The following is a 23308-nucleotide window of genomic DNA, read 5'->3' as shown; positions in this document are numbered from 1 at the left end:
AAACAATTTCATAGGTAGATGGATGGGGTCACTCTTCTTAATTGGATATTTGTCACGAATCGAAAGAAAAATCCCTCGGCAATCATGTGTGGGCTATATATATGCTTAGTGATAGATTTAAAAGATATTAGTGTGTCTGCTTGTTGAAACTGCGATTATGCGATATTTAATATGGCGTAGAAGAAAAGAAGGATTCGACTTGAAATTTTCTTCTTGTCGTTTACCTCTAGTTATGTTTGGTCCGAGAATTTGTCAATCACCCAATAAATAAACACACTTTTCAGTTAACAGTAGTTTAATAGCATTTTCGCCACGATTTATTGCGAAGAATTATTTGATACGATGCACGATGATCGGTATAAACAGTCAATGGACTTTTTACTTTTGTACACACAAACTAGCGTTGGGTGCACTGCAAGATTCCGCCAAAGCCGAAGAAGTCTCTTACTTTATTATTCATTATTATAATAATTTAGTAAAGCGTTCTATTATTTGCTTTATTAACTTGGCCGAACAATAACAATTTGTAGTATACCAGAGGCGATTGAAAACAAAGGTTTAGACGGCTGAATTTTGGATAAAGCCATTTTAAAGCAAAAATTCTTAATAACAACAATCAATGATTTATATGCTAAAACTTGACTGCCGCTGTTTGCATAAAGCTAAATGCAATGAAAAAGCAAATTCGCCGCAAAAACATAAGAGATTTTATACTATTTTTGTTATCTATTTACTTTTTTTGTTTTGTTTGTTTTCGGTTCGGTTTTTTTTTTTTTTTCTCTTTTTGTCAAGATAAATATCTTGAATACTTATTTATTTATAGAAACGAAAAAATCTCGCAAACCTTATACAGTCAGATAAATATAGAAAGGAAAAGCACTGCAATTGTGAACAGCTGCTACTGTTGCTATTACTGGTACTACTAGTTAAAAATTGCACGTTTTTCTTTTTCTATTTTTGATATATACATATATATATAGATATATATGCGGTACGGTGTAACTAAAATAATACAATTGTATAAATTGACCATTTTTAAATATTGATGGAAAGTCTGATTGAATGAATGAGTGAATGAATATATTACGAAGAAATTTTCTTACATTTTATCAAATTTCTTTTCTCACATAATAAACATTTGAAAGTTACGACTTCTTGTTAAGTATCCGGTAAATATGCTTTTTTTGAAGTATTTACAGCATGTCCCCAAAATGCACGCAAGAAATAATTCGCATAGAAGACCCAGGTTTTTACAATTAAAAATTATCGATCCATAAAGTATATAGAGGTATATGCTATCTACAATGATATTCAGCGATCTCCTGGCACTCTCCTCGATGCTTCGAACAGCATCCATAAACCATGCAACAAACTCAACTCGATGCAAACTTCGCGTGAGAGAGAGCCCAGCAGACACTCTTGCGAACTGCTTCGATATTTTATCCTGCAGGATGTGTATAAGGATGACTTTCTTTAATTAATTCACGATTGATGAACGTAAATCACTGCCTCAAGCTGTCTTGTGTAAATTTTGGCACTCCCTGGACGTTTGCGAAGAACTTCATTACACATCTGATTCAAATCAAAGAAGAGTTTTTTTTTTCTCGCTTTCGATTGATGGCACAACAATGCGGAAACTTGGAAACGTATGTACGCACTTCCGAACTCAAGTTTGCTTGAAAGGGCAAAAGGCATTTCAAAGGTTAGCTGAAAGACTCTTCAAAAAAGACTTGAAATTATGCAAGTCTGACGTTTGTTAAGAAACGAATGAGCAGAGAGCGAACAGTGATTAAGTAGACTCCACTATTTTAATTAAGTGTTCTAGCGAAAGCAGTAGTTGTGCCATTTGTTTAAAAACAGCTTTCTAGTTAAGAAAAAATTAATTTCCTTTGTTTTAAAAATGTTTTTTGGGGTTTATTGCTGTGCAATAAAATTTAATATAAATATTTGTTATACTTCTTTACATCTCGTGTTTAAACAAAGAAATTCATTAAGTTAAATTAAAAATATATACATAAAAATATATATATATATATATATATATATATATTTGACTATCGTACTTATAAAATTTGTCGTTTTAACAACGGAACAAGAAAAAAAAAAAAGAAAGAAATAAAATATAATAAAATAAAAAGATAAAATAAAAATAAAAAGCCAAACAAGTAAATGAACAAAAGATCGAACAATGAATTTTAATTTGAAATTTTCTCTTAATTTTTTTATCGTTTATAAAAAAAAAAAAAAAATTAAAAATAAAAATAAAATATTCAAAGCCTTGCTTCAAAGAAACGAAGGTTTTAAGAGAACGGCTATATTCGGTTTGATTTGAATCTTTTAATGCCTACCACCTGACTAATGTGTGATACCTGATCGCGAAGTGAAGCAAAGATCCAATCATTCAATATTTTGATCATATATCATATATATATATATTTAAAATCACACAGAAACTGAAACCTGTATATATTTTACATATTAAGACACACAAAATATGAATGTATTGGTCGAGTAATGAGCGAAAAACAATTTTTTTTTTCTTTGCAAGACATAGGTGTTCTCAGTTTATATTGTCCTGAAGACGCTTCCTTCGACCATTTTAGCATTTTTTTAAATATCAACCTGCGTGCAGGTTTTAGTAGAGACATTAGCGAGGCATACATACAGACAGACAGACAGACAGACGGACATGCTAAAATCGATTCAGATTTTGATAGTGACTAAGAGTGTACGTACTTTAAAGAGTGTTTGAAGCGTCCGTCTGGGTGTTGTGCACCGCTTTTACAAAGTGCCAGATGGAAGTAGCTTCGTTGAAACGACGAGAGTGAGTGCTTGTGCTAGGAAATTGAAAGTTTCGAGCCAAGTTTCTGATGATAATTACGAATTCACCTATTGATCTTTGGCAGACGCGGCGAAAGTACCATATTCCACAAAAAAATCATCAGGGCAAGAGAACGGTGTAGACTGTTTAAAATAGATAAGACATTTTCAAGGTCCTAAGAAAATAATATATTTGGTCGTGATTGAATCTTTATTTATATCCATCACCGTGATTCTAAAAAAGGAATTAATTTTCATTCATTCATTCATTTTTAGAATAAAAAATGGATCTAACCGCCTGAGTAGCCGAAGGCGAGGAATCTCGACTAGCAAGTCAATGGTCGTGGGTTCGAATCTCAACTGCGGTAGAGTTTTTAATAAAAGCCGATAGCCTTAGATGCTAGTGCTTTTAAGAGTTTAGTCTTAGAATTTATTTCTCTGGCGAAATTAATAATAATAATAATAATAATAATAATAATAATAGAATAAAAGGCGAAATTTATATAGGGCATGTCTTGGACTTTATGAATAGCAAGCCAAGACACGAGAAAAAATGTGTAAACAGTTTTTGTTACATACACGTGTTTGGACGTTGTAGGCGTGGTCTTTGAAAATATTGGGACATTTTCAAATCCTTTTGCAAGTTTGTTTGCGAATATCTTCATTTTTGCGAACGGAACGTTATTTACCACACATACCATGCAGTTGCGCAGACAGACAAATTGACAGATGGATGGACGGACATGCTTGAGTGAAACTGGCCGGGTTTAAAGCCGACGATTTTTCAAAACCGTACAGAGCATGTCTCTAGTAATCTTCGTTCTTCTCATTCAAATCTTTTATGATACTTTTAAAATATATATGAAACTAATTATAAAGAGAAAAGTGTCGGATGTTTCTGATAAGTTAATTTAAACGCTAGTTATCTATTTTTTGGTCGCAAATTGAGCTTATTGATTCAAATACTCGCCCCATAAACATATCCAAAAATCAGTGTTTGTGTAGAGCGTCTTAGATTAAAGTGCGGTGATGCCATTTTTTCATATCCCTCGAAAGCAATTTTCTTTTTTTCTCACTACTTAAATTATAGTTTTTTCAATACTTAGATTATTATTATTTTGTTATTCTTCCTTCTATTGAAATAGAAGAAAAAAACTTCTCTCCTAAGGCAAAAATTTGGCGTCACACAATGGTGATGACTACAAATAAATAGACGGGCAGACGTAACTAAATCGATAATGCCATTCAGCCTCGTTTACAATATATATAATATACTTCGCTAGTTACTGTTATGCGTTACAAACATTGGGCAACTTTAATATGCCGCCTGCGTGATGAAAAGCAGGTACAAAGTTGATAAACATGTCGATGTCTGTGATTGTAGCTGTAGCATATATAAAGTAATAATTAAAGATTCGGAGGTGTTCAAAACCATTGACAATCACCCAATCTTATAAATATTGAAAACCAGCAGGCGATCAAAATACATTACATGTAAACGGACAGTTTAAACACCTTAAATGGACAGAAAACAGGAATAATGTGTCAAACATAATAGTAAGACCGCGGCGGCGCCAGCTGAATGCAAACTGCTTGGGCTTTTCAAAATATTTAATTATTTCATAAAAGTTTTTTATATGCCCATAAGCCGGAAAAAGTCATGAAATAATCAAATAATCATCAGCGAAGCCAAAGTAAAGCAGATATTCCTCAATCAATGTAAGAGACCTTTTAGCTTAGTTTCTGTCAAAGAATTGGGTAGCGAAACGTAAAGCTTGCCAGGTATTTATGACATCATTTCAATTAAGATGAAATATGTTCAGATTTGTTTTGTTTTTACATATATTACAGCACTTGTGGTACAAGCGCGAATTAAGTTTGTGCAACGGTACACAAAACCCCCACAAAAATAAATTCACTCTCTATTGTACTTTCTGTCCATCTGCCTATCTGTCTCTCTCTACTTATCTTATACTCTTGTGTTCAACCTACAGATCAGAATTTTCCAGATATTTGGCTGGGATTCGGTTGACGAACGTACTTTGGTCCAAAATAGATCGCTATTGAAAATGATTCGGATCGAATCACCTTTTGGACCTTATACGATGAATGACTGTATTAAAGGAAGTGCGAGTGCAAGTTCGTGTGTGCAATGGTCGGCCATGGACGACTATAGTGTGTTTTCGCTTGTTTTATTTGAACTTTTCAAACTTATCGAAAAGAATACAATTTAATCGTCATGGAATAGACAAATTGAATGCTCACTGAAAAGATTCGAATCATTTCAACTAGTCGTCCAACTCGCAAGACTCAAAAATTGCGAAGGATCAAGAAAATAATGGAACTATACGCGTAGGCGTTAGCGTTAGCGTTAAATGCTTATGATCGGGGACGACCCCCCAATACTGCCAAACTGCTAAGAAAACACAACTCCTTTGATTTTGATTTAATTACTACGGAGGAGATAGTGCCCAGAATTCAAAGTTATCAAGTTTTCGTACTTTTGAACACATTGAATAAAATGTTTATCATAGGCTAGTGTACGAATACGTTCAATAATACGAACACAAAAGAACAAGAGCATCAAACTAAAGTGAAATTATTAAATGTTAATGGCCGAGAGCCCAAGTTAAGAAATAAATAAAAAAAATTAAAAAATTGCATAACAACATATTAACAATATCAGGGAGAAGCCCAATTCACTCTTACTTACCAATAGACCAGTTTCTACATTGGGTATTAAAATAACTTTCGAACCCTCCGTTAAGTTGTTTTCGCGCAACGACCCATCCTGAAGTTCTCTGCAAACGAGAAATAAAGCAAAGAATGAAAGCAAGAAAAAAAGAAGAAAATAAGTATAAAATTAATTGAAAATTTAAAACCGTTACCTAGGACATGCATTTGTTGTGCTCTTTCGTATGCACCATTAATACTGGAACCAAAACAAACTACATTTTTGTATTCAAAATTTAATTAGTCTCACACCGCTGTGACCACCGTGCGTCCATTTTACACACTTACTTAATTTTCAATCGGACAATGAGCGGTGTTATGTTTAAAGAGCTAATTATGTTAAAATTAAAAAACGAACGAAAACGATGAAAGAAAGCACTAAAGTGTCTCATAAAATATGCGTATCTGGCGTATAATACGTTTTGAATACAACTTTTTGTACAATTGAGAATGCCTTGCAAGCGAAGAAAACATAAACACGATTTTTGAAAAATATAAAAATAAAATCTCAAGTTTCTCACTTGAATACTAAAAATGACTTTACGATAATTGCATTTTTAGGATTAAAAGTAAATGAGAAAAAAAAAAAAAAATCTGAGATGATGTACAGTTGGCACAAAGAAAGGCCACCAAACATTAGTAAGAGATTTTCGTTTTTGTTGATTTTTGAAAGAACATCTCACATATCCGATCAATATCGGTCGCATGCATTAATTCCTTTAGGGGGAAAACAGTTTTTTTTCTCTTTTTTTTTTTTTTTTTTTTTTTTTTTTTTGGTGTTTCCTCAATTTGCGTCAATTTGGCAATTTTCACGTTTGACCTGACGACGATTTTTGCTTTCTTAAGAGAAAATCTTTAAACCTTGCCTTCACAACAGTCTGACAGTCAGACAGAAGGGAAGACAGTCAGACGGACTTGACTTAAACGATTTGGTTACTTAAGCTGCGATGCAGGTAAATAAGTCGTTATTAATTTTTCTAAATCCGCTTGAATGGCCGACTAAGTAAAAATCTCGACTAGCAACTCAGTTTTTAATAAAGCCGAACCACATTTTGTCGATCAGTATTCGCCAAAATGTGATTTCTTTTCGCTTATGAAATTGAAAATGTCCCATCATCTCTTCCAGTTTTCCTATCCAAGTTGGATAGGAATGTTAATGAAATTCGAACGAGGGGGTAATCAAAATCAACCCCAAAACGAAAGTAACCTCTCTTTTTTGTCCATATATGTACGTACACCTTGTTTAATTTCTACTTTTTTTTTTTAAATTAGTCAAGTCAATGACACCTTTTTCGTTTTATTTGCATTTATTATCATTTATTTTTAATTTTCTTTTTTTTTGTTTTTTTTTGTTTTTGTTTTTAGCTGACAACAACCTCATCAGCAATCAGTCGAAGTTTCCTCAGACCCTTAGCAAATATTAATTTTATGCTGATAACAAAGCCATTTCTTTGCTTAAGCAAACAGACAATGCAAACCTTTTCTTAAACCTTTAACAGTAAATGCTAAAGATACAAAATATTAAAATAAACAATTTTACCAATATAACAAAAAAAAAAAAAATTAAAAAATTCGAATTGAGGTCTTGCTTTAAATTTTGGGTATATTTAAATTTTTGTTGTTGCTTATTGCGTTTTTTTTTTCTTTTTTTTTTTCTTCCAATTCAAAAATGTTGATGTTGTGTGTGTTATGTTGTCTAAACGAATTAACACCTGCAATATTGCCAACAACAATGTCAATGAGAGAGATATGACACGTGTGTCTTCAGAGAAATATATAAAATTTTAAGGACGGAAAGACGGAAAACACAAGGTAATTACATTAATCAACACTTCAGAGACACAAACGAGTACGCCTATATATGAATATATATATATATATATATATACGTATATACTATAAGCATAATTTTCTCGAGTTGTTTACATCACGCAATTCATTAATTGAGGCAAATCCTCAGACTTATGGAGAACATTGAAGCTCACATAAACGTCAAGACTGGAAACAATTATTGCAACAGAGATCATACAATAATGCACCATACCACGCGTATGCTATGAAAATGTTGTAGGGTGTAACCCTACATCAATTGCGGTACAAGGATACATTAAATTTGTGCGAATGTATGCAACATCTAGAGCGATGTGAGATAGATCCATTTTTTATTATTATTATTATTATTATTATTATTATAAATTTAGCTAAAGGATAAATTCTAAGACTAAAGTCTTAAAGCACTAGCTTCTAAGGCTTTCGGCTTTATTAAAAACTCTACCGAACTTGAGATTTGAACCCACGACCATTGAGTTGATAGTCGAGACTCTTGCCTACTCGGCCACTCAGGCGGATAGATCCATTTTTTATTGCACCGATTGATTCTGGATCACTTTTTGCATCGATCAAAATGTGTCTACACCGCCCCATTTCTGTCGGTCTTGTTCTCTTGTGTGACACGATTTTTAAGATATTTTGATGAAATTTGATATGCAAATATGTTTCGCCTTATTTTAATAAGTCATTATATGAATAGCTGCAAGATGTGTAGGGTATTCAATAACCTATTACGATGGGCCGTTATTATGGGCCATATTATTTTTTTACTTAATTTTCCTTTAAAGCCTTGCTGCCCAGAATAGAACTTGGTCAACGCATTTAACTTGCCCTTCTTTCATACACTGTTAACGAATTTTTCTTCTTCACGCCTTTAATTGACTAAGAAAGCATTCCTCGGTAAATTTGGTTTCGGAAATACGAAAAGGTTAAGAAAAGAGCTTTCAATAAGTCACTCCAGATACATGAATTGTCCTGAATTTCTTTTTTTGTTTTTATATTCAATTGGTTTTTTTTATTTATCCTTGCGAAATAATCCAGTCCACTTAAAATATTAATGTCACGGCTCTAAAGCCATGTTCGGAAAATCGATTTTTCGTTTCGTTCGTAAACTTTCGTTACCCCCCATGTTCATCTTTCTGCATCATTTTTGGATATTTCCCAAAGGGTTTAGGTGTATAAAAAGACACGAAAACAAAAATCATCCTCACAAGATGATATCACGAGTTAAGTAAGTGATGTCATGAACGTGAATTTGTTGCTTTTTTCCTTTTCCCCTTTCCTTTCTCTTTCCTTTCTCTTTCCTTTTTCGGTCCTTTTTTTTTTTTTTTTTTTTGCTGTGACCTATCATTCGGAGATGTCGCTTATGTAGCGAGCGATAGAAAGAAGAAGTAGTGAAAAAGAAAGAGTTGAGGAAGACGTGAACTCAAGAACGCCGACTTGGTGGTCGCAACTCCGCTATACGATGATTGATAATATTTCAATAATGTCTTTGATGCCTGAAATTTCAGTCAAAATTTCACGAACGCAATTAAAAAAGTAGTTTACGCTATTTCGTTAGCTTCCGAACTCCTACACGATGATTTTCGTTTTCCAAAACCTTCTTCGAAACTAAAACGCAAAACATGAACTACCATTGAATTTGGTTGCTGGGTAGATTTCTTTTATTTTTGCACAATATTTGCCCTGAGAATACTTGGACCTAAGCAATAAATATTATGCATATGTTGTCTCAAGTGGATCGAGAATTCTGCATATATTTTTATCACCTCGGCACCCGTCCGTTCATGTGGATTATACTCTAAAATTAATCAGATAAAGACTGTGTAAAAACAGAAACTTTGCTCCCTTCTATAAATTCTCTAATGCTTGTTTTGACACCTCGAATACATCTTCGGTCCGGCAAACGTCATTTTGTATTTTGATGTTTACGAAGCGTCCTTTTCTTTAAAGCAGTAAAAGAGCACAGATTCGTTCCGATTGCCCATTTTGATATTCCAATGAAGTCGCGGACGAGTTTATGACTAGTAATACAGGTTTTAGTTTGCGTTTCAATAACGCATGGTCGGGGAGAACGAGCTATCGTCGGCAGACGCGTAAATAGGGTTTTCCATGATCCACAGGAAATGCATACTGAGCAGCAAGAAGAAGAAGAGTGATATGCCGAGAGAGGGAGAGAGCTGAAGTCAAGGGGGCCGTGCCGTTTCATGGAAACTTTTGCTAACTTACTCCGTAAATAACAACACCTATCGAGCTTTGGTTATTTAAGAATCTCGATAAAAATTGCGTGAAATTGTTATTGAAAATGGGAAATTAATACGTCATGCGATCTAGCATTGAATGCTTCCAATACATCTAAAACTCGGTTATACTTTATAGTAAAGCTAGCTATTGCATCATCGCCAGATGAATTTTTTGAGAGAGTAAGATACTGATATGACGATAGATGAAGTTGTTTGTCTTCAGATATATCGTCAGGTTTTAGTTGACCATGGTTTCCACAGGCGAAACAGCTTATGCCTGAGCAGTATTTTGCACGCTTCCTGTGCCGAGTGACGAAGTACTCTCGTTGAGCCCAAGGACGGACACTGCATTGGGCCCACGAGTTTCATGAACATTAAGATTGCTGACGGTCTTTTTGAGCCCTTTTGTCATCAAAGATGAAAATATTTGGTTAGATATAAGAATATAGTTATTTTTCTTAATCATTGTGAGCGTGTGTGCATTATTATGGAAAAATTCAACTGAAAATTAGATAAGTTGTTTCAAAATACGTATATAAGGAAAAAAAAAAATTGAACTTTGGCCTTTTTTCTTAGCAAATACTGCCCTTCACACCTATTTTACAAGCAGTTAACTTTAAATAACAATGGTTACCAATGGTTTTATTATTGAAAAACAATGAAATTATATTTCTGTGTTAATAATATATTAGGTTTTGTTTTGACTGCAACAAAAAAGTATAGCAACCTGTAAGAAACAAACAAATAACTTGAAAAACACAGGCCGAAAGGGGAATACGTAAGCGAAAGCCTATGCTACGTTATCGTGTCGGCGGTATGCAGGTATGTTGTTATCGAGAGTGAGCAACGCAAATGTTGTGTCCAAAAATAGCATTACACTGCAACAAGGTACACTTGGTTACATTGTTAATAGTTTGTCGGTAAACAATATTATGTTCGTATGTATGAGCGTGTATATGGGGTAACCTACCTATCAACTAGATTTTGCTAAATATGTTTGTTGTGCATTTCTGTTGACTCGATGCTGCTATGGCACCTATTTGTTTTTATGTGCATGTAGTTAACATCTATGAACTCTCTCCAAGGTAAATGGATTTCCATTAGAAAACTTTGCTTAATATTTTTTTTTTTTTTTTTTTTTTATTAAATGGTACCACAACAAAGATTGATTGGTACCAAAACAAAACTGAGGCCGATCACTATATGGTACCATTTTGCATACATACACTTACACAATAATAAAATACTAGCGCAGAAGGTACCACAACATTTAAAGTAATTATTAACTATGGAAGCGGTTGCCTGGAGTCGATTTTAATCGAAAAAACCACAAACACAAAAGTTAAGCTTTAATTAATTCAAGAACTTGGAAACGAGCGCTAAACAATCTTGTAGTCAAGGTTTATGGTAATTTTCCGATTGCAATCCTAGAAATTTAGCATTTTATTTATATCTTTTTCCCCCTCCAGATAAAACAAGAAAACTGCCAGCATTCACATGTCGGATCGAATTTTCAATGCCCGCGATTTAAAGTGAACATATGAAAATTATGACGCATCGATATATAAGTTAAAAGTTCGAGTAGGAGAACCAATTGCATATTCAGCTCAAAATTATAAGCAAGATTTTGTTTTCTTTTGAATGCTTCAACGGAACTCTTCTCACTTTGAAAACTTTATTCGTATCAGATAAGTTCTTTCTTCTAAGCAACGTTCAAGTCAAGACGATGCAAAAAGATTTAAATTGTGTAACGACTCGACCCGTAAATGTAACCCATGATTATCTCCTCAATTGCTGCTCGAAGAGGTCCACAAGCGGGCGTTCGCAACTTTAGACTTTTTCCCTTTATAATTATCTTCTCCACATTTTTATTAATATTATTTGAAATGTTTTCCAATCTCGGTTTAGAACTATATCTCTATATATATATGAGTTTAACAAGGCAAAGCTTCCCTCATCACGCCTATTCCTACTTACAAGGTACCTAATGTAATGGAATTCATCGACTAGATTGGCTTTGGTGTAAAAAAGCGCTACTATGTACAACAAACACACAACAAGATTTGCTGATGGGAAAAAAAAAGCAATGTATTATCAACACTCGATATGCGTGTGTTTATAGAGAATTTCTTTTACATTATGTAATCCGCATATGTATATATGCATACATATATATATATATATATATATATAAATATATAAGGGCATAATCTGTAGACATGATATATGATGTTGATGACGACGATGATGATGATGATGATGATGATGATAACAAAGGAGTTTGGCAATGATTGTTGGTTAATATTACAGCATCCCCTCAGTTGCTTGCAGATATGAAGAGCATCAACGCAAAATGACAGAGTTTCTAGCATTCCTTTATGCCTTGGTAACCAAGCCCATAGTTTGCCTCAACTTAAGATATCACATGTGAATGTGTATTTGTATAAATACAACTGTGTAGATATGTACGTAAAAGGCATCCAGACGTTAATGTTGTAAGTAGATCAAAGCTGCAGACAACAAAACCGACTAAATACGTATGTACCAATAGTTGTATGTAATTAAACGAGGCATAGTTGCATCAAACGTCATCGTAAATATTAAAAAAAATATATATATATATATATATATAAATAAAGAAATAAATAAATAAAAAAACAAAAAATATGGTCGCTGCTAGCGCTGCTTAAGTTAGCGACTGGCTTATGCAGCCATCAACGAATTATAGCTAGCAGCAGAGAGCAGCTATGTCGAGCAGAGGTAAAGTGTTAGTACTCATGTTGTTGTTGTTGTTGTTGTTGTTGTTGTTGTTGTTTTTTGTCTTTCGAAGAGAAAACCAAAACATAACACATTGTTGAATGGTGAAGAGAGTAATAAAGCAGCATATTATCTCTTTTATTAGTTTCATGTTTAGAGCAACTGAGCTAACCGAAAAAACCTGAACAATTTTATTTTTTCGTTTATTTATTTATTTATTTATTTTATTTTTATTTATTTATTTATTTTTTTCTTTTCATTTTCTTATGACTTCTTCTATATGATAATACAAAAAAACATGGCGTCACTTTTTTAAAGCAGAAGAGCATAAGCAAAGTACAAATAATTATGTATGTAGATACATATAAACGTATGCGTGCGTGTTTATATACAAATTGATCGTCACCAACTTCCTGAACATATGGTTTAAAAAAAAAATGTTTTTTTTTTTTAATTCAAAATAAAACCCACTTATTGATATTTTTGTAAAACATTTTCTCATAAACAGACGTAATTCACATCTGTGTTAATAAAGTTTAAATATTTTTCATTGTGAGCTGCTTAACACAAAAAAGAAAAATGCTTAGTTTATAAAAATGAAAGTTCACTTACGTCTACGTTCATATATATATATATATATATATAGAAATATCAACTTAATGTAACGTAATGTAAAATTTTACTTTTTCTTTACTTTTCTCCATCCCACTCTTTCATTATATATATATATATATGTAAGAAGAAAGTACACGAACATGTTAGTGCTAAACATTAAAGTTAAAAAAAAAAAAAGAAAAAAAAACTAGTTTTTCGAATTTTTTTGATAAAAGCAAGTACAAATAAAACATTTAAATACTTATAAATAAAATTATGTCTGCATGTGTTCGTATGTGATGTACACACGTGTGGTTAAGGTTAAGTAACAGCGCAGCTATGGTCAAAGTCAACTGAGCTGCGTCGTTAAAATACTGGGCACGCAACTTACAGAAACATTTATGCCTTGTACACAATTAACCACACGCACAGTGTTGTCAAACAAAGAAAAGGCGAAAAGGGTTAAATCGTCTTCGACGATAAAGTCGACCGTAACAACAGCTGATTTATTGTCTGATAAAAGAATACGAAACATCTCTTGGCCGAGGCAAAAAGAGCGCTGGAAGAGAGTGGCCACTAAACGTAAAAGCGATGAAAATGAGAACTAACTGTACATTACATTTTTAAGGAGAGACACAATCCACTATCTGACTGGAATAGAAGGTAAGTAATCAAATAACGATATTTAAGAAATTTATTGCGGATATACATATATCTAAGTAGGCAATGAAAAAATGCAAAAAATGGTAACACCGCATGAATGCGCGTGCTCGTAAGGCAGCTTTAATTTAAGGAGCTCTGCATTTAAAACTAAAAACAAAATGCATCATCATTTAATCTGTATATCTGCAGGTAGAAACGTCTATGGAATTTTAATTTTCGTGCAATTGGAAGCCGTATTTTTGAAAGGGAAAGTTCAACTTTCGACTAACAAACGAGCAACATTTTGCCAACGAAGTTATCGAAAAAGCCTACACGCTATTTCCATGGGAAATGTTATTTTGAATCGTTTGAGACGTTGAAAAATACGAATGAGTAGAAAGAAAATTTTGGAAATTATTTGATGAGCCCGTAATTCCATAAAAACTACCTTTTCATGTTAATGTACTCGAAGATTTTTTTGGTAGATGCTCGCACTCGAATTGTTCACTTATTTTAATTTATTTAATTTCTAAGCAGAGCTACTGAGAGTTTGAGAGCGATGAAGGCCCGTTAAGATTCTTTTGTTTGGAAACGCTCTTTCCAATGAACATCAATACTTTCGGAAAATGTCTGAAATATTATGCTGGATATAAATCATTAGGACGTTTTTAGTTTTTTTTTTTTTTTTTTTTTTTTTTTTTCATTCAGGCATGTCCCTTTCGAGATAGTTGATGAAAAGCGCATAATGTGTGGAGATAAAATCTTCCACGTTATAATTTTGCTTTACGATATTCTGAAATATGCTAGAAGAGATTAAAGCCACTAAAATGGAAAAAAAATTCGAAAAATTTAAGGCCTATGCGTGTAGGCGTGTAGGACTTGACGGTTTGGCACTTTCGGAAAAAATTTTTTCTCTTGAGATGGCATCATCTATGTGCCAGTTCCGTAAATTGACCGATTTGTTATACTTTATATAAATAGCAATTCACACCACTCCTCCGGTGATTTTAAAAATTTTTTTCACTTTCTATTACTAACATGCACTGTCCATATTTTATTTGTCCCAAAAATGTCTGGTTAGCTTTTGCAAAACCAATGAAGACTTTCATACTCAATGCGTAGGGATATTCTCCTTCCCTTCATTCCTTTACTTGGATTCGATTCAAACAATGTTCATCCTTCTCCTGTATAAGAATTTATAAGATTTATTTCAAAAATCACTTGGGAAGGCATGTGCAAGTATATATATTTTTGTGGAAAACAAAACAAAGCTAACGAATAATATTAGTGCGAGCATTAAGTTGCTTTTATATTTTTACCCAGAAATATATAAACTTCACTTTTATACCCTACATTACTTGTGGTAGGACATGGGTATATTAAGATTGTGCATACTTGCGGCGACCAGAAGGTTTTGCGTTAGACCCTAAGTTTATTATATCGATCGGTTCGGAATCAGTTTCTGATTTGGTTTAAGCTCATCTCTTCCTATGTCCGTCTGTCATTCTTGTATTCTTGTGTTTAGTCTACAGGCAGCGATTTTTATGATATTTTGATGAAATTTGATGCAACGACGTGTTTTGGCCCAACGACGAACACCATTGAAAATTGTTCGGACGACCGGATCTCATTTTCGGCTACTTCCCACGTAGCATCTTATTTTGAAAAGTCGTCATACAAATGATTGTGTATTAAGCGAAATGGTGCAGCGTATTTAATGGAGAGCTGCGTCCCACTCACCACAACATTCTTTTTTTTGCTTATATTGTAAATGTGTAAGCATGTGTTGTATTATATCAATGTAATAACATATAAATGGACGTATGCAGAAGAAAAAAGAAGAAAACTTGGGATGTTTTGATTTGTTGTAGTATTTATTAATCTATTTATCATAATTTCTAAAAGAGAAACAGGAAGTGAAAACACGAGGGAAATAGAGATAGAGAGAGGGCATATATGTATGTATGTTATTAACGAGAACAATTCTGTATATAACGATAAAAGAAAAGAAGGCTGGAACAAGGGAATGTCGCTTTTACATTCGGAAAAGGTTACCAGTAGCAGTTTCGATACCTTCAGGATTGAGTTCTAAATGCGTAAATGTTTCAAATTGAAACAAGAAGAAAACTAGGATCGCCTTAGATTGACCATTTTTAAGAATATCAAAGAGTTCTTTGAACTCAATTACAAGAAAATTGTTACATTTTGTAGATGTGGATGGGCATATGTTCGAAGACTTACCCCAAGTATCTGCAATAGTAAAACATGTGCAACATAAAAGAATACCAGAAGCTTTCTTTTAATTATTTGGTGTGAAACGGCTAAATCACTTAATGAGAAAAACCGTCGTTAGTGGTTTCAGAAAATCAAGTTTGCAGCAACTTAATGAAATTTTTTATAATGTTTGCACAACTCTGAAAAGAAAGCTTCTGAGACAGGTATTCTTGCTGAGCATGAAATTCTGGATTGATTAAATCGCGTCCGTCCGTCTGTATGGTGCGTGTTGTTGACACACTCCTGGTTGCGAAAATGAATTTTCCACAATTACTTTACGAAAAACTCTTCTATTGGTGAGCGAAAATGGAAGAAAATCCCTCCTGTCCACATAAACTTACAACAAATGATTAAATTTTCTTTTCTTCTACTTTTTTTGAGATTTTGTGCTTATTAATCATAAAGTAAACAAGACTGAATGTTTAAAATTATTCCCCACATTCCTCAAATGAAGATGTATTGTAAGCTTGAAAAGGGTTTTAATCTGAAATAAATGTGGCGGATACCGCAAACTAATTTTTTGTTAACAATACCATCGATATGGGTGTCAACTAAAAGGACTCGAAGATAAGAAGCTGAAAAGTTAATTGGATTAATCCTAAATTAATTATGGTGAACGATGTCGCGGCGTGGTAAGTTAATTATTCTTAACAATTATGACAATAAATAAATGCAGTGAATGTATGCGAAATTCGGCCCAAGCCGAATGTAGTCTTAATTTTCTTTTATTCTGATCGTAAATTGCGAATTGCTTTTCATGCAAATACCCGAAAATACAGAAAAAGCAATATTTTTAATAACATAGCGCTGATCACAATCCATGGCACGGCTGTAATTTAAGGAATATAAGAGAAATCAGGTAAGACCGAGAACGGGAATTTTAAAGCAATTTAACAACATACTGTAATTTGCGTTTTAATTCGATAGAAGCACAATCTTGATATCCTGTCATAAGACATATGAATATGAGGCATGCAGAACCTGGAAGAGTATTGATTTATATATATGTGCGTGAAAAGTCAAAATGTCCTTCAATATGCTTAGTAATAAGTAATTGCAGTTTTGATAGTTTCAGTGTAATTCCAAACGTTTCGAAAAAAGCGGTTAAAAAGGGAAAATTCGCTATCGGAATTTCCGAAATTCCAATCTGAGGCATAATGACGCATATGTGAAACGATTGCTGAAACTATTGACAAAGAGAGCGCTACAACATACGACAGCAATTTGCGAAAACGAATAAAATCGTAGTCGAAAACAAGAACCACACTTTTTCCCATACCGATTGTCATAGAGGGTAGAGAACACAAGCCCGCATAAACTCGTACAATTTTTATGTAATATATTTGAAGAAAATAAAATTCGAAAGTGATTTGTTTACAATTAACTTTAAAACGTTGAGTGAAAAGATTTTGAAGATGCGATGCGGGTTAAAGGCACCTTTGTGCCTCGTCGGAATGATGACAAACATTTCACGTTACGATGAAGTGCGAAAGGGAAATTATGTCTTATGTCGACTTCAACATACTCCTATTCCTATTCATCTAAATTATGCTCATCTTCGTTGCAGACGGTAAGTGTTCACAAACTTTATGATCTAATTATGAAATGGAACGCTCCTATGCTCTTTTGAGTTGTAAGAGGATCCGCAATAAACTGCTTTTTATCTGACAGTTTTTTTTTTTTTGATTTATTTATTATTATTATTATTGTTATTGTTATTTATTTACGAATACGCGATTAGCTCGAACATGTGTGTGTTATGGAATATGCGTAAATATCGCAACAGTTGGGCTATGAGATCTTTAAGATCTATTAAAATATCTGCAATAAAAAAACGAAGAACTTTGTCAAGCATTAATCGCATATTTTGCTTATATCAATTTTATCGCAACTTCAAGGCTAACGAGTGAGTAGACATTACAAGTAATTGACAGCATGAAGATTGACATTAATGTTTGATTATCTAAAATGAAATTACTTTTGATAGGCCAGCTCGACACACAATGGGTAACTTAAACCGAGGAAGGAAGAGAATATAGACGCAAGGCATTCACTGTTAGCCAACGTACGTTAACGTCGCGCATAATTTCACTGCGAGAAACGTGTAAAATGGGATTAAAGAGAAAGTGTCTCCACGCGATGGATATAAAAAAAGAGATGAAAATCAACTTTAAAATGAATAAATGATAATGGTAATGAATAAAATGGAATAGAAAGAACCCAACAACAATAAGATCAATATGAGTAAATGCCATATAAAAGCGCATATACATACACAATCATATATAAATATTCATATACGTTGATACATAAACATATGTATATAGAAAATTCCACCACCATTGTAAAAGCTTTCGCACTTGGTAGCTACCAAATGAACTCCCAGTTCGATAGGGATTTCATCTGTATCTTTTTTTTTTGTTTCATTCTCTTTACCACTCACATGCTATATCCGGAAAGGATGCGAAAAATTTCATTGACAGTGGAAATAAACGAGAATATAACGTAACGGGGCATGCAGGAGGTACAAGGAAGCATATGTATATCCCTGTATATATATATATATATATATATATATATATATATATAAAGTATTAGACACACTGCCTAAGTTTAAATGTCTACATAGTATATATGTACATGTATGTAACTTCTTTCTATGTATGGCCATATCTGTCTTCACGGCACACAAAGCAACGTAAATATAAAGCCACGAGTCATACACAATGAAAAGTCGCTTTCGTAGCAGCAACAATATATTTGTTTGTAAATGGCAGAAAAACTCATCTCGTGTATGAAAATGGAAATGAATGATTTCGAAAGTATGGTATAAGGCATACATACATACATACATACATACATACGTTAACGTTGTCAGCACGAATATTTTGGCTGGAATTAACTAGAGTTCAGTAATCATCTTCCTATGAACGTACGACAGAGGACACGAAGGTGTTTTTTTTTTTTTTTTTTTGTTTTTTTTATATATATTTTATATGCGAGAAATAAAGGCCAGGTGCTCAGTAAATTCGGAAAGCATCTAATCGATGACTCTTCTAAAGGCCATAGTTGTACAATAAGAACCCTTTCCTCCTTTCTTTCATATTTATTGACAATATTTATATACATATTTATACGTTTATATGAAAGCGAATGGAGAATATTAATCATTGTAAATAGTGTCTCCTCCCTCTAAGCCGAAGCAAGCATAACGTTCTGTATATATAAATAGCATATAAAATTAACTGTCCATTTTACTCTTGTGCCTCGCTCTTTTTATATACGTATACACAGCATCCATTGTAGGCAAGTTTATGTACGTATATGAATTGTATATAAATGCATGGGTATACATCTGTAGGCATATACATGTTATGTCACGTAATGTTATGCCTAAAGAACGTAATAAATTGTATATGAAAGAGAAAAGAGTTTGCGGGGGCAGAATAAATTACAATCGACGTATACATGTTACGTTACCACATTTATGTAGAACACGTCGTCTATACGCTTCATAACGCAGACACATGTGTCATGGAAATGCTGTAATATCCATCCTACTGCAGAGCGTTGCTGAATCTAAATCTGCGCCCCATGTCTTCTGCTTTCTCGTGTATTTATTCTTGTAATCTATTATATAAGCACTGCTAAATGATGGAAGCAAGCGAAACACAGAATATTATCACACAAATTACATTCGGTCCATATATTGTTACGTTACTTTAAGTGCAAGTATGGACAATAATGTTCATTATACGTTACAAAATGATCGTAGGACAGTTAAAATACGTTTGAAATTTATTCATTAATATGTGTAAACTTTTAGAAGATGAAGAAGCTTTCGACGAAAATTTCTTCCCTTACTCAAGTGCTCTTGCTCTTTAAAAACCTTTTTTTTCATTTCGAAAAGGGTCAGAGAGAAACCCAATCGCTTTGCAAGATCTCTATTTGGATTTCCTATATAACTATTGTCTTAGTCACAACACCGAAGAATGCAGATTCCGACCTTAACCCTTTTAAGCGTCTTAGACCATCAAAAACATTACTTTGCAATCTGACAAACCTATCGTCTTTGGTAATGATAGGCGTGATTTTTTTTTTTAAATAATTTGTATTTGCTTTATGAACATATGTAAATCTAAATATTCAAAATTCTACATACAAATATAGTTGTAATCGACCTGACTGAAGAAAACCCACAAAATGTAGGAGAAAATATTTTTATTCATGAACGCAATCTTGTTCTGGGTTGATGCAGTTTTCCTAATGATGCCCGGTAGCTTCATTCATGGTGGTTTATAGTGAGAATTGTCGGGGGAATGCAATTCAAACGGGTTATATCTGGCTGATGGGTTGCGTGAAGAAGTCTTCGCATTTTGATTTTGAAATTGGCGACAACGGATGTACGAACTGATGCAATTTGCTGATGAAACAACATTTATCTTTTCCATTTTTAATTTTTTATTTTATCTTTTTTCTTATTTTTAAAATATTTTACGCGCATCCCCAGACTACTGATGCCGTGACCCTGGCGAGCAAATGGACCTGTTGTCAACTGCTCTGGTGTCGACACTCCCCTTTCAGTTCATTGTCTTAATTGTTGCTTGAGAAATAACGAACGTATGCTTCATCCTCGATTATGAATCGACGCAACAACTCACCAAATACTAAAACGGCCCCGCGAAGCTACTTTAGTTCGCTTGCGAATAAACGTGGCACTTTTCTTGCGTGCAGCGTTCCCGTGCCCAATACGCGGTACATATATTTGTTTTTAAAACGTCTACAAAGTACACCAACTCGTTCGCTTTCAGCCAATGTTCATCCAATAGAACTTCGTGTGTACATAGTTAGTCGGGTCGCATCGGATTTAGCTTACAACTCGAAAAAGTGAATCGTAGAAATCTTTTATATAACATATAATTCTACAGATCGATCAAGGTAAACAATCGTTCATCCTAAATAGCGACCAATCGAACACATTAGCATTGTTTGGAATGCAAGTATCCTCGCTAACTTCATTGCTGCATTAATATTCAATTCAAAAATCAATGAAGTTTTTCATTACTTAACCGAATGCTGTTAGACTCGAAAATCTGAATTATAATGCAGTTTATGTTCGTATGTGCGCCGCCGTTCCTTTGCCAATCAAATTAAAACGCAATGATCTTGTTGAATAAATAAATTTGCTTTCAAAAAAAAAGGTCAATTTGCCGACAACTCCGGAAACCCTACATGTCCTGCAATACATACAAAGGCTCAAAGTGCCACCCTGATTACAATCTTGAGAACGTGCTAGCGATAGTAATAGTGGTAGTAATAGTGGTGATAGTAGTAGTAGTAGTAGTAGTAGTAGTAGTAGTAGTAGTAGTAGTGGTTGTAAAGATCGTACTTGTAACATCCACAGTGTAAAGATGTCCTGATGATCACTTTGCTCACCTGCAGATGACGTCGTTACCACCTTATTAATTACGATAATAATGCGAGGCGAACGCAACAATCACGAACATAACAGATAGATAAATAAACATTCGATAACATCAATGCACTCTTACCTATGCGAGAATGTTACCTAAATTACATATGCAATATGTTTATATATGCATGTATATATGATAGGGAAACTGGGTTGCGCTACTTATCTTTTCATAAATTGTTTTTCACCAGTTCTCATCGTTTCTTGTTTTTCTATAATAATAATAATAACGAAAATTTTGAATGAATACACGATAGAGGGAAGTAATAAAAAAATGGATAAAGCGAACTGCTGTTAAAGCAGAGGAAAAGAAAGTACGCGATTCACATTGGGGAGTTTTGTTTAACTCATCCGAGTTGTCCGACTGGCTTGGAAAATATATAAAAATAAAACAAAACAAAGCCAAGTTTTACAAGCAAAACTAGCCATAACATGATTTTCTTGTTAAACTAACGACAACAATATGGAAAACAATTGAGTAACAGTAACAATTTGATTGTTTCGCTGCTAAGATAAGGTTCTCTCTTCACGTTATATAAAATCTTCTATGTTATCTTCATTTGTCATTAGCATCGTATAAGAATGGGAATATATATATAGATATATATATATGTGCATATGTAGGTGTGGGTATGAGTTGGTGCGTATGTGCGTGTGTGTGTGTGTATAAATGAAGTGTTTTAAAATTAACGATTATCGGAGTTTTTAATGTTGGCTGGTTTATGCTTTTACATATAACTAAACACACAGATTACAATATATGTATGAAAAAAAAAAAAAAGAAGAAAACACCCAAGTCGATCATAGAAGCCAAGCAATATTATAAAATTACATTATTTCTATAGGGATGTTAATGCTGCTGCTGCTGCTGCTGCTATGGCTTCACTCATTTTCACCACTTGTACACATTTACGTCTGGAATTAACTACCTACCCTGCTGTCTAATTTTTTTTTTTTTTTTTTTTTTTTTACTTTTTTATTTTTTATGTCATTCATACATAGTCTTCTTCTTTTATATATAATTTAAAAAGTCTATGTTTTCGTTAATGACTAAGGGCGCTTCATTGGTTTAGTCGAGTGGGTGGGTGTTACTCTTTATGGAACAAGAAATATTGAAAATTTTGAAAATGTTTTGCTTTCTACATTATTTTGACTTGCATGCTCGAGACCATGCTATCATCTGGCTGAATGCGTTCATTTACATATAAATGTCTATACAACCCTTATAGTCAGCTTGCTGCGGGTAAACGCGTTAAAAACACTCTCACTTAGCTATTGCCTTGATGAACGAATGGATTTGAATGATTAGAAGAAAAATCATTGAAAAAATGCCTAAACACATACGCACATATACGCGCGCGCGCGCATATATACTAGCTTTTAAAACAATTTTAATTAAGTGTAAGATTAAAAGCAAAATTCTCTTAAGCCTTTTTTTTTTTTTTTAATTTCTACAAAAACAGTGTAAATAAAGAAATAATAATTCCCAAAAAACGATAGCATATCTTTGTGTTTCACATTTCATGTTGCTTACGCATAAAATTCGGGCATTGAGAAGTGCACACCGCGATATAAAGGAACCGTCGTATCCTCCTTTCTCGGCCTATTTGTAAATTTAGCTCCTCCCAGTAATAGCATTTTCATTACGATGATAAGCTTTCATTTAGCCGGCTTGACTGCCGCTAATGGAAACCTCCAATCGACATTTAGACCACTTCCACACATATTCAACCGTGCTGAATTTCTTTAGCTACACGGGCTACACAATATATTATGCATTCAAATGCATACATGTATAAATGTACATACTATATGATGGCCGGAACAAGGAATGTTGTCAATCGATAGTTCGAGCACTTTCGTTTGTCTGATCGTGTTGGAAATATGTGCACACACCTATCACTCAGAGCACAATCCATTTACAGTATAGTCGTTTGCACAT

The 23308-nt window shown here is 33.5% G+C and overlaps 2 protein-coding genes across 4 annotated transcripts in view; one reads left to right on the top strand and one right to left on the bottom strand.

Annotated features, from left to right (window-relative positions):
• LOC119638910 (midnolin homolog) overlaps positions 1-23308 on the bottom strand; it is a 76781-nt gene that overhangs the window by 25567 nt on the left and 27906 nt on the right. For all 3 annotated transcript variants that reach the window (XR_005247505.1, XM_038036014.1, XM_038036027.1), the window contains one exon: positions 5534-5621. Coding sequence is in view for 2 of the 3 variants with exons in the window: in XM_038036014.1 (XP_037891942.1) it covers positions 5534-5621 (88 nt within the window). In the remaining variant the exon portion in view is untranslated. The remainder of the gene's footprint in view (positions 1-5533; positions 5622-23308) is intronic.
• Positions 13072-18047, top strand: LOC119638923. Its single transcript, XM_038036039.1, has 4 exons — positions 13072-13640; positions 16699-17463; positions 17635-17799; positions 17881-18047. Exons 2-4 carry the CDS (start codon positions 17309-17311, stop codon positions 17930-17932), a joined length of 372 nt encoding a protein of 123 aa, XP_037891967.1. The 5' UTR covers positions 13072-13640; positions 16699-17308; the 3' UTR covers positions 17933-18047.

The sequence above is a fragment of the Glossina fuscipes genome, unplaced genomic scaffold (genome assembly GCF_014805625.2).
Source record: "Glossina fuscipes isolate IAEA_lab_2018 unplaced genomic scaffold, Yale_Gfus_2 0, whole genome shotgun sequence".
Classification (NCBI taxonomy): domain Eukaryota; kingdom Metazoa; phylum Arthropoda; class Insecta; order Diptera; family Glossinidae; genus Glossina; species Glossina fuscipes.
The sequence above is the reverse complement of the archived record's forward strand: the minus strand, read 5'-3'. Positions and strand labels throughout refer to the sequence as shown.